We start from the raw sequence: 12,399 nt of genomic DNA, 5'->3' as shown, positions 1-12,399 counted from the left end.
ACTGTACTATCATATTAACAAAGAAAAGTACTTTGATGATAATCAGCAGTAATTTGATTTATGGTAAAGAATAGTGATGAAAAGAAAAAAAAAACAAAATTTAATAACAGATTATAGGAAGATTTCCTAACAGACAGGTATTTAGATCATCTCATAGATTCTATGATTTTTATGGGATACAGAGGTCAATGTAAAAACAGATTCACACAAGAGTCAAAGATACGTCAAATAAAAAGAGAAATAAGATTACTGAGAGGCATGGCTATTCTGCGCTAGACATTTTGTATTAATAAAAAGAAACCACCTAGCCCCAGCCCTTTATATATAGATGAGGTTGAAAACAAGTATCCATCAGGAGTATATGCCTACAGTTTTCAGAAAACGTACATGTCAAAGGCTAGACATTTAGAAATCACAAGGTAAATGATCAACATAAACTAGAGAAATTTTTCAAAATTTGGCTGAGAAGTTAATTGACATAAGTGACCAAATGAATTACCATTGTGCTTACTACAAAGTAATATTTATCCAAACACTGAAAATTTTTAACAAATCAATTGCTTACATCAAATATTTAAACTGTTTCTAAATCTTGTGCCAAAACATCCACTGTCTAGAAATAATTCCAAGAAAATATTCAGTGAAATCAGGAACAACATGAACCCACAGTCTCCTCTAGGTCTGCCACTCAACTAACAAGCTTCCCCATATAATTTTATGTGCGCATGGATCTAGTTCCCTTGCTTGTGTTTCCTCTTCAGTCTATCCTCATAAGTTTTCCTGTACAGTAACTCCATTAAACCAGATCTGTTAAAGCCACTACGGACAGATGTTTTTAGGTTTATGGGGACAAATCACTCTGACTTCCCCTGAACGCGATTCTGTCTTTTGAACACTGTTCTTACCTATTTGCCCTTCTTTCTTCACTGGCCACTCATTTCAGTAACCTTTGCACATTTTGCTTCCCTGTTCTCCCTTTATATATTGAGGGTCTTCTCCATTTGTAACTCACAAAATCCATCCCAATGTCCTCGTTATTAGACGTGCAACAAGGAATCTCAAATTATTTCCTTCACCCATGGCATTTGTTGTTCATTCTAGGACCATGTACCCAACAGCCCACATAACTTCTGTACTTAATTCTCCCAGGTACCTTTAAAAATAGATCTACCCCCTTTTGTCCTTTGTAGTATCAGCTGTACCTAAGCTTCCAGTATGAAAACATCTCTGTGCTTTACTCCTTTTTATACTGTTTCAATTAAGGGAAATTAGTACAGTGTTTGTTTCTTTTCTTATATATATGATGATGTTTCATGGCAGAAGGGACTGTGTATTTTTTCAAAGCAATTCCAAAATCTGATACTGTTATTTTCTCTCTACACATGTCATGTGAGTGGAATAATAAAGTAAATAGTATTACTGTCCATTCTTCAACTTGGTTCAGAAAGCCAGTGTCTGAATATAGGGTAGAAAAAAAAACTTTTATTTAATGCACATCTTAATAAAAGGTCTATAGGTAAAAATAAGGCATTTAAACAGCAAAAAATAGTAAAGAAGTAGACTTTATTATGATGAATGTACATAACTTTAAAAAATTTAATAGATAATAAGCGCAATATTTCTTGAAATGGAAATGTGAGCCTGATTTCCAATCTTAATACAATGTAAAAGTGAACATCTGCTATGTGAAAAGTATGTCTTATAAAAATAGGATACAATAATAAATAAATAAGTAAATAAATAAATAAATAAATAAATACATTCAGTAAATAAATAATATCAGAGCTTTCATCCCCTAGGAATCAACACCCCAGAGCTGAGTGCGTTTCGCATATACTTCCTTAATATATGAACAAAGTGGTTGCTGAATTAATTCAACAAGTTCCCTGATGTGACTAAAGCAGAAAGAAGAGCCTTTAGAAATGACCGAATACACATGTACAAGTGTGATGGGGCGATCAGTCAACGAGAACCATCTCAGGATGACGCCAGGTCTCCATCCTTGCTTCTTAAGCTTTCCTGCAAGTCTGCTGTTGACGAGAAGGCTCTCCTGATCTCCATTCTGACGAGTTCCCAGGCACAGCCACTGTGTTTCTTCTCGTCCAGGTAGAGACGGATTCTCTGGAAGTACCTCTTCAGCATCAGCGTTGGGCTGTCAGCCGTCAGGACAGAGTCTTCCTCTCCCATGGCCTGTACCAAGCAGGTCTCCAGGCCTTGCAGCTGCTGATGAAGTGCAGTGTGCAGTTCCTCCAGGAGGGTGTTGTTCCAGGCAGCAGAGGAGTGCGCTGTGTGGAGGAGGTTGAAGATCTGCTGCAGCATCTCGTGCAGGACAGACACGGTCTGGTTCTTCTGGAACTGGCTGCCGTTCACCACCTCCCGCGGGAACTGGAAGTCTCTTCTGTCCTTGAGACACAAGACAGGGGAGACCCTCCTCATCTGGTCCAGAAGCACCAAGGTCGTCCTGCTCAGAGGGGCAGAGTTGTGAGGCAGGTCACAGCCCAGAGATCCAACAGGGCCATAGCTGCACAGCACCAGGGCCGTCAGCAGAGGGAGTAGCTGGGCCATGGGGAAATGAGGCTGCTGCTGTCCTGGCTGGGCTGGGGTCTGGGTGAACCTTGGACCCTAGGTTCTCTGAAGACATTCTGTCTGTGCAGGGCTTTTATATCATAAAGAAAAGATTTTCATTTTCTGGACATTTCTCTATCTGTGCTTTTACTTCCCTTTTTTGTTTTCATTTTTGTATTTTCCATATGGCCTAATAAAGTGACATCAGGCTACATCATTATATTCTCAATAGAAGTTTAAATTTTCCAATAAACTTCAGGTGTGGCAATCCAAAGAGAGATGTACAGAGAAAATTTGAAACATCAGTTAGAATTACGTTTGTCTGTAAACAGTGAACGAGCTTCTCCACTGTTTCTCTTCCTTCCAGAACACACTCATGTAGGTCCATGTGGTTATGCTTTACTGGAGCTTCAAGTTTAGGAACAGTGTAGACATTGCCCTTCTTTGTAGTGTTTGCTTACTGCAGATTGGCAGTGTTCCTAAGGCTGTGACAATGCCTTTAGGAAGAATCTGGTTGTTTTGAGGAACATATGATGTAGTTATTCTAAACCCAAGATAATACCATTTCCCAAGAATCAACTCATAGAAGAGGCAGTTATCAAGTTATCACATCAGATAATACTCTCTCCTCTAGAGTGTCAGGGTTGACTTACAGATGCATTCACTGATAACAGCTTGCCACATCTTGATGACTTTAGAATGCCTCTACTAAGGAGGGAATTTTTTCTCTATTGACAGAATAATAAATACACCAAGATGCTTGCTCTGCCCCTAGAGATTTGTGTGAAGGACCCTGGCACCCAGAAGTGACCTCGTCCTCTCCTGACCCCATGTTCTCAGGTATCAAAAATGTCAACAGCCTTCAGATGCTAATAGCTAACATTTGTTCTGCCTATGTAGTTGGAAGACTTTCCCAACTATACTGATTTTGTAAATAATTATTCAGTAGTGCATAATTTTTATTTTGTTAAATATGGTGTTTGCTGTCCAAAGCTTTTACTTAAACCACTGAGGCCAGTGTTGCGGCTCAATAGGCTAATCCTCCGCCTTGCGGCGCTGGCACACTGGGTTCTAGTCCCGGTCAGGGCACTGGATTCTGTCCCGGTTGCCTCTCTTCCAGGCCAGCTCTTTGCTGTGGCCCGGGAGTGCAGTGGAGGAGGCCCAAGTGCTTGGGCCCTGCACCTGCATGGGAGACCAGGAGAAGCACCTGGCTTCTGTCTTCGGATCAGTGCAGTGCGCTGGCCACAGCGCGCCGGCCGCAGCGGCCATTGGAGGGTGAACCAACGGTAAAGGAAGATCTTTCTCTCTGTCTCTCTCTCACTGTCCACTCTGCTGTCAAAACAAAACAAAACAAAACAAACAAACAACAACAAAACAAAAACAAAAACAAAAAAAAACCCACTGAACACTTGTTACCCTCAAAGTGTCCTCCACCTGCGGCGCCGGCATCCCATATGGGTGCCAGATTCTAGTCCCGGCTGCTCCTCTTCCAGTCCAGCTCTCTGCTGTGGCCCGGGAGGACAGTGGAAGATGGCCCAAGTGCTTGGGCCCCTGCACCCACATGAGAGACCAGGAAGAGGCTCCTGGCTCCTGGCTTCAGATCGGTGCAGTTCCGGCCGTTGTGGCCATTTGGGAAGTGAACCAACAGAAGGAAGACCTTTCTCTCTGTCTCTCTCTCTCTCACTGTCTATAACTCTACCTGGGGGGGGGGGGGAGTCCATGTTACAGAAACCAGAGGCCTTTGGTTATTCCTCCAGGCAGTGTGAGTCTATTGGTGACTTCTTTACACATAGTGGTTTACTGGGAAGAGCTGGTGGTGCTGCTGTTGTATCATCTTCTACTTTTTCTTGAGATTAATGCAGAACAAAGAAAAGTCAAAGAAAGACCAAGGGAGCTGCACCATTATGATGTATTATTTCAATACCTTATATTTTCATTTCTTTCTTATTTCAACTTTCCTAGAAAGCAAAACTTGCCAGTTGTTTTTGAGCAAAAGGAAAAAAATGCAACTCTGATAGTCATGAAAATGAAATAAGGGAAATGATCTATGATGACACAAGAGCAAAGAATAAATTAGTAGAATTCAGAACTACCACACTGGGAGCAGGGGACCGTGGGGGGGGGGGTGGTGGGGATGGAGCCATTGCTGATGAGCACAAAGGCAGGAAAGTAGCTGCTTATGCCGGAAGTTCCAAGATGAGTCCATCCCAGATCAGGGGACAGCCATCAGCTATGCAAGGCCAGCCTGACTCTACTTACATTCAATCCACCTGATATCAGCTTTGAAAAGAAAAGGTAGGAGTCATACCAACCACCTTGCAAGAGACTGAAAACCAGCCTCAGTCACTAGATAACTAATCTCTGGCAGGCCAGTGGATATTAGCCCTGTCTGAGCACTCTACCTGGTTAACAGTCCTCCCAGGCAATGAAAAGACTGTCTTGTGAAATCTAGAATTAATGTAGAACTGCATGATCCCAAGAGTCTATTTTAATCTGGAAAATAATAATAATGATAATATTGAAAATTATAGCACCAATATTTCTTGTATGTTAAAATTTTGTATCAGACATCCTTTTAATCTTTGGAAATATTAACCCTTTCAATAGTGCTATCAAGATTACATTGTTTATATAATAGGTTGGAGATAAATATATGTGTAGAGGGGTAGAATACAGATCTGAGGTCAAAATCTTGGAGAGAGTTGAGGTAATGACTTGTTTGGAAGAACTAATTATACAAATTGAAGAATAGATATGGCCATGGAATTTGTAAACCAAAGAGGGTCCATGGCACTAAATCCATAGAACAGAGAGGGTGAGTGACCAAGGATTCTGAGTTCTACTTCCAAGACTAAAGGTTCATTATGCCAGGGACTAGCGCTATTACATAGAAGGTTAAGCCCCCATTTGCAGTACTGGCAACTCATACAAGTGCCTGTTCAAGCCCTGGCTGCTCCACTTCCGATCCAGCTCCCTATTGATGCACCTGGGAAAGCAGCAGAAGATGGCCCAAGTATTTGAACCCCTGCACCCATGGGAGAGACCTAGGTGAAGCTCCTGGCTCCTGGCTTCTGCATGGCCCAGCCAGTGGTCATTGTGGCCATTCAGGGAGTAAGGATGGATGGAAGGTCTCTCTCTTTCTCTCTCTGTAACTCTGCCTTTCAAATAAATAAATCTTTATTAAAAAAAAAAAAAAAAAAGGTTTGCTGCCCCCATTGAGTGGAACTGCCTTTTTGTTATGTGTTTGTCAATCTTGGTCAGTAGATGGCGGTCCTCCTCTGTAAATCTAATAGTCTGCACAGTACAAGGAACTCTCTTCTCTTTCCTTTTTGCTGCAACTTCTGTTACATCACAGAAATATTTATCAGGAGGAAAAAAGGCATCTCGTATAGGAATTTCTGAGAAATGAGAAATTTCACTCAAATTTTGCTTTCAGTTGGTGTACAATGGGCATCTGGAATCCACAAGGAAACTGGGAGCAGATGTATGACTGGGCACCTAACAATCCAGAAACAGAAGAAAATAAACATAAAATGTACCAGAAGAAAACAATAGGGTTACAAGTGAAAATCAGGGAAATAGAAAATAGAAAAACTGTAAAGCAAATTAAAGGATCCAAAAGCTTGGTTTGAAAAATACATCCCCAAAAGCAAATATCATGATTTCTCTATTAGTTGCAGCTAATATAGAGAGAACAAAAAAAGTAATGTATATTGAGCTAAACTGACATCTTGTGATTTATTGTCTATAACTCTTGTTTATAGCCCTGTGGAATAGTGATCTATTTACATTTTACTTGTAGAGCTCTTTGTATAGAGCCTGTGATTATAAAATAAATTGAAAGTATGTTATTGCAAAAAAATTATTTTAGAAAAGGAAAGAGTAGGAAAGGAGGAAATTATAATTGTATTCTTGGAATTATATCTATGAAATTTATGAAATCTGTTTTCTATATATTAATAAGTTAAAAATGTAAAAAAAATTTTTTAAAATCTTAGTAACTTACAAAACTCTACAGGAAAAATAAGAGAAGAAATTATTTACCATATTTCTATTATTCATCCTTCCATTTATCCTGTCTTGTTTCTACCCCATAAATTCTTCCCAACTAGAAATCACTGAAGTAACCAGCTGTGTTTATGTTTCCAGATCTGCTGGATAGCTTAATCCTAACCTCACCTAAATGTACCACTCTGTTTTTGAACAATTTGTTTTCTTCTTCAGTGTTTTCTAACAATCATTTCCCCCGATTGCCTACTCCACCTGCATGCCATTGACAGATTCTGCTTGTCTCCCTTGAACTTACAAGTTGAAAATCTCATAAGATTTAGGTCATCTTCTCATTGCACACCCTACTCATAAGTAAATATCCATTACCATGCTCTAATTTCCAAGTATGTAACACACATTGCAAAGTACTATCTCTGGGTCATACACTGTTGAGGATTCCAGATCCACCACATATACATCTACCAATGGTATGTCTATCTGTAAATGCTTCATAGGAACTTTGTAGGGTACATCTGCTGTGTTCCTCTATTGACATCTCTCTTTCAAGCTTCTGGTGAGAGAATCCCTTGTTCTTCATGCTGCAATGGACATGAAACATAATAGAAATTCATTAAGCATGATTATCATTTGGTCCAAGGGGATATATTTAGCATGAAAACAATCACATAATCTTTTCCAAAACATGCAGTTTTTTTTAAAGTTTTTATTTATTTATTTGAAAGCCAGAGTTACACAGAGAGAGGAGAGGCAGAGAGAAAGAGAGAGAGGGAGAGAGAGAGAGAGAGAGTCTTCCATCCGATGGTTCACTCTCCAATTGGCAGCAATGGCCGGAGCTGTGCCGATTCGAAGCCAGGAGCCTCCTCCAGGTCTCCCATGTGGGTTCAGGGGCCCAAGGAATTGGGCCATCCTCCACTGCTTTCCCAGGCCATAGCAGAGAGCTGGATCAGAAGTGGAGAAGCTGGGACCCGAACTGGCACCCACATGGGGTGCCAGCACTTCAGGCCAGGGCATTAACCCGATGTGCCACAGCGCCAGCCCCGGCATGCGGTTTTTAAATATATCATATCTAGGATGTCTTAAAGTAAATAAATGAATATATGAATATACTAGAGTTCTTAAGCATATTAATTATAGTACCTTCAGGCCGGCACTGTGGCTCACTAGGCTAATCCTCCACCTGCGGCGCCGGCACCCCGGATTCTAGTCCCAGTTGGGGCGCCAGTTCTGTCCCAGTTGCTCCTCTTCCAGTCCAGCTCTCTGCTGTGGCCCGGGAAGGCAGTGGAGGATGGCCCAAGTGCTTGGGCCCTGCACCCACATAGGAGACCAGGAGGAAGCATCTGGCTCCTGGCTTCAGATTGGTGCAGCACGCCGGCCGTTGAGGCCATTTGTGGGGTGAACCAATGGAAAGAAGACCTTTCTTTCTGTCTCTGTCTCTCTCTCTCACTGTCTAACTCTGCCTGTAAAAAAAAAAAAAAAAAAAGATAGTACCTTCAAATTCTTCATTTGATAATATCAAAATTTCTGCCAAATCTAAATCCAGTTATAATGCTTACTTTGTCTTTTCAAATTATGTTTCACTTTTTAGTAGGCTGTAAATTTTCATTGAAAGTTGAACATGGTGGACTGAGTAAAAGGAACTGAGGTAAATCAGGTTTTTATGTATGATTTTGTATTTGTTTTCCTGTGAGTTAGGCTGAGTTTTGTTGTCATTTCCCTGCAGACTTCTTCCTAATAAATTCTGAAACTTGCAGTTCTTTTCAGTTGTAATCCCATGTAACGTAATTCCTGTCTTATAGGGTTGCTGTGTGGGTTAACTGAGGAAATCTATAATCAGAGCTTGGGACATAGGATGTGTTAAATAAAATATCTATGCCTATTTAAAAATACTAACAAACCAAATTCAACAGTATATTTAAGTGAATATATTACATGATCAAGTGGCATTTATTCCTGGAATGCAAGGATGGTTCAACACATGAAAAAAATCATTAGTGTAATACATCATAATAACAAAATGAAGGAAAAAAACACATAACTATCTCAACTGGTACAGCAAATGAATTTGATGAAATTCAATATCCCTTAATTATAAATACACTCAATGAACATGGAATGGAAGGAGACCACCTCTTTTAAACCACATATGTAAAACCTACAACTGCTGTTATACTCAGTCATGAAAAACTGAAAACTTTTCCTTTAAGATCAGGAACAATGCAAGAATAGCACTTTGTCTCCTCGTATTCAACATAGTACTCAAGATCCTACCCAGAGCAATTGGCAATAAAAATAAACAAAAGACATTAAAATTACAATGGAATAAGTAAAATTATCCATGCTTACCGGTTATACAATCTTGTATGTTGAAACTCTTAATGAGTCTAAACATACACACAGAGTCTGGTAGAACTAATAAATTAACTATATAAATGTGCAGGAGACAAAATGGACTCATGAAAATTAGTGGCATACCTGCTACAGTTTTGAGTTCCAAGTTCCTTGGTGCTGCAGCCCAGCCCAGATGTTGTAGACATTTAGGAAGTGAACAAGCAGATGGGAGTTCTGTCCATGTCATCAAGTCTTCTCTCTTTCTTTTGCTCTGTCAGTCTCTCTCTCTCTCTTTCTCTCTCTCTCTCTCTTCCCAAAATAAATACATAAATAAATACATAAAATAAACTCCAAAGTCTTATATTAATGGTTAATGACTTAATGTTAATGTACTAAAGGCAGAAACTTGACCTAATTATGTAGCTGGAAGGTGTGACTAATGGGAGATCTTTAGGTCACTGGGGACTTTCCCTTGGAAGGTAGTTCACATAAGAGGGTTTTTGTAATCTTACATGAGCATATTGCTTATCTCTGCTGTTTCATCTGCCAGATGCTCATTCCTCTGCACACACTCTGGCATTGTTAACCTCCCCCAGACACCAGCCTAATGAAGCCACTTGATCTTGGACAGGGACTTAACAAAGTGCAAACTAAAATATATATCTTCTTTTCTTCTGAGTTGCACCTATCAGTTATTCTACTTAAAATAATGAAATCCATCTATACACTAACAATAAACAATCTTAGAAGAATTAACGCCATTTACAAGAGCATCAAAATGAACTTAGGAACAACACTTAGGAACAAATTTAACCAAGGAGTAAAAATATTTCTATATGGAAAAGCATCAGATGTTTCTGAATGAAACGAAAGATGATAGAAACAAGTGAAGAGACGTTGTATATTCATGGATTGGAAGACAATATGTAGATGTTCACACCATCCAAAGCAATCTACAGATACTGTGCAAGACCTTGGGTTTTCTGAGCAAATGTGAATCCCACTCCTGCTGCAGTCTGCTCCTTGTGGAATCAGAAGGTGGATGCTCCCACACGGAGTCACAGAGGAGCTCTTGGGTTCTCCACCCGCTCACTTGGTTGGTGTAGTCGTGTGTACAGTGCTCCCTCTCTTCCTATGTTTCTGTACCTTGAGGGACGATATTGACCGCTGCAGGGCGGCGCTTGGCAGATAGGAGGGCCGAAGGTTCTTTGCGGTCAAACTGTCGCTGCTTCCACTGGTGCTGCACGGAGATCCGGCGCAGGTCCTGCACGGACACCGGGCGCCATTCCTGCCTCTCAGACTCCCTACCTCACAAGACCCAAAGCTCCTGGCTGGGGATAGTGTCCAGGCCAGCGGGCGGCGCCACATTCCTCCCACTACCATAGCCCTGGCCTCTGGTTGTCTAACACTTGTATATGGTTAACAAGTTAGAAACTCCAGAATATAAATCAAGATGCTGAAATAGAGATTTTTCAAGGCAAGGAGACAAAGATCACCAACAGCTCCACCTCTGAGACACAACAATTACAGCAAATCCCAACTCTTAATCATGCAACCATTAAAGTATGATATCAGAGTTTAAACAGCTGCATAAATTTTGGAGAGACAAATCCTACACAGCCTATATCATGCAGTATAATCTGCTCTTTGGGGAATCCACTAATGTTCATGATTTCATGAAGGTAATAGTCTCTACCCTACAACAGTTCTAAACTTAAGAAACAATGAAAAGTTCTAACATGACCTTCTAAGCTCAGCCAGGGAATTAAATGATTTTTGAAGTTCCAGGGGCAAAATGAGTGTAGTAGTGACTAAAGTTTAGAAATAAGACTAATAACTTTTCCCTCTGCTGCAGCCATCATGTATACCAGGATGGGTGCATACAAGTACATCCAAGAGCTATAATGAAATAAGCAGTTGGATGTGATGGTTTTCCTGAGGGTCTCCTGTTGGCAGTGCCGCCAGCTCTCCATGATGCACAGGGCGTCCAACAAGGCGCACAGAGTGGGTGGGATACAAGGCCAAGCAAGGTTATGTCACAATGTCACATACAGGATTTGTGTAAGCTGTGGTGGATGTAAGCGCCCAGTTCCTAAGGCTGCAACCTATGGCAAGCCTGTCCATCATGGTGTTAACCAGCTACAGTTTGCACAAAGCCTTCAGTCTGTGGTTGAGGAATGAGCTGGGTGCCACTGTGGAGCGCTGAGTCCTAAATTCATCCTGGGTTGGTGAAGATTCTGCTTACAAATTCTTTGAGGTTATCCTCATTGATCCATTCCATAAAGCTACCAGAGGAAATCCTGACACTAAGTGGATCACCAAACCAGTCCACAAGCACAGGGAAATGTGTGGGCTGACATCCCTAGGCTTGGAAAGGCACAAGTTCCACCACACTGTTGAGGTTTTTGTTGTGCATCCTGGAGAAGGCGCGATAGCTCCCAGCTGCACTGTTACCACTAACTCAAGTAATGTTTGTAAAACTCATATCTTTTTTTTTTAATTTTTATTTATTTTTATTTTTTAAACTTTTATTTAATGAATATAAATTTCCAAAGTACAGAATATGGATTACAATGGCTTCCCCCCATAACATCCCACCTACCCGCAACCCTCCCCTTTCCCACTCCCTCTCCCCTTCCATTCACATCAAGATTCATTTTCGATTCTCTTTATATACAGAAGATCAGTTTAGCATACATTAAGTAAAGATTTCAACAGTTTGCTCCCACACAGAAACATAAAGTGAAAAATACTGTTTGAGTACTAGTTATAGCATTAAATCTCAATGTACAGCACACTAAGGACAAAGATCCTACATGAGGAGTAAGTGCACAGTGACTCCTGTTGTTGACTTAACAAATTGACACTCTCGTTTATGGCATCAGTAATCACCCTAGGCTCTTGTCATGAGCTGCCAAGGCTATGGAAGCCCCCTGAGTTCACTGACTCTGATCATATTTAGACAAGGCCATGGTCAAAGTGGAAGTTCTCTCCTCCCTTCAGAGAAAGGTACCTCCTTCTTTGATGACCCGTTCTTTCCACTGGGATCTCACATGCGGAGATCTTTCATTCAGGTTTTTTTTTTTTCCCCAGAGTGTCTTGGCTTTCCACGCCTGAAATACTCTCATGGACTTTTCAGCCAGATCCGCATGCCTTAAGGGCTGATTCTGAGGCCAGAGTGCTGTTTAGGACATCTGCCATTCTATGGGTCTGCTGTGTATCTCACTTCCCATGTTGGATCATTCTCTCCCTTTTTTATTCTATCAGCTAGTATTTGTAGACACTATTCTTGTTTATGTGATCCCTTTGGTTCTTAGTCCTATCATTATGATCAATTGTGAACAGAAATTGATCACTGGGACTAGTGAGATGGCATTGGTACATGCCACCTTGATGGGATATGGGATTGAATTGGAATCCCCTGGTATGTTTCTAACTCTACCGTTTGAGGTAAGTCAGCTTGAGCATGTCCCGAATTGCACATCTCTTCCCTCT

General features: G+C 40.8%; 1 protein-coding gene and 1 pseudogene across 1 annotated transcript; one reads left to right on the top strand and one right to left on the bottom strand.

Annotated features, from left to right (window-relative positions):
- Window positions 1-1,977: 1,977 nt before the first annotated feature.
- LOC100353888 (interferon omega-1-like) lies at window positions 1,978-2,565 on the bottom strand. Its single transcript, XM_002708058.5, has one exon. The coding sequence runs from the start codon at window positions 2,563-2,565 to the stop codon at window positions 1,978-1,980; it is 588 nt and encodes a 195-aa protein (XP_002708104.2).
- An 8,211-nt stretch (window positions 2,566-10,776) lies between these two features.
- Window positions 10,777-11,364, top strand: LOC100354149 (large ribosomal subunit protein eL15 pseudogene; annotated as a pseudogene).
- Window positions 11,365-12,399: the final 1,035 nt, after the last annotated feature.

This window comes from Oryctolagus cuniculus, chromosome 1 (genome assembly GCF_051225735.1).
Source record: "Oryctolagus cuniculus isolate XC-2025 breed Fujian yellow rabbit chromosome 1, ASM5122573v1, whole genome shotgun sequence".
Taxonomy (NCBI): domain Eukaryota; kingdom Metazoa; phylum Chordata; class Mammalia; order Lagomorpha; family Leporidae; genus Oryctolagus; species Oryctolagus cuniculus.
This window is presented reverse-complemented; position numbering and strand designations above follow the sequence as displayed.

What these genes read in the sequence shown, in the direction of transcription:
- LOC100353888 (XM_002708058.5), bottom strand. Translation starts at nt 2,565, where the DNA reads ATGGCCCAGCTACTCCCTCTGCTGACGGCCCTGGTGCTGTGCAGCTAT.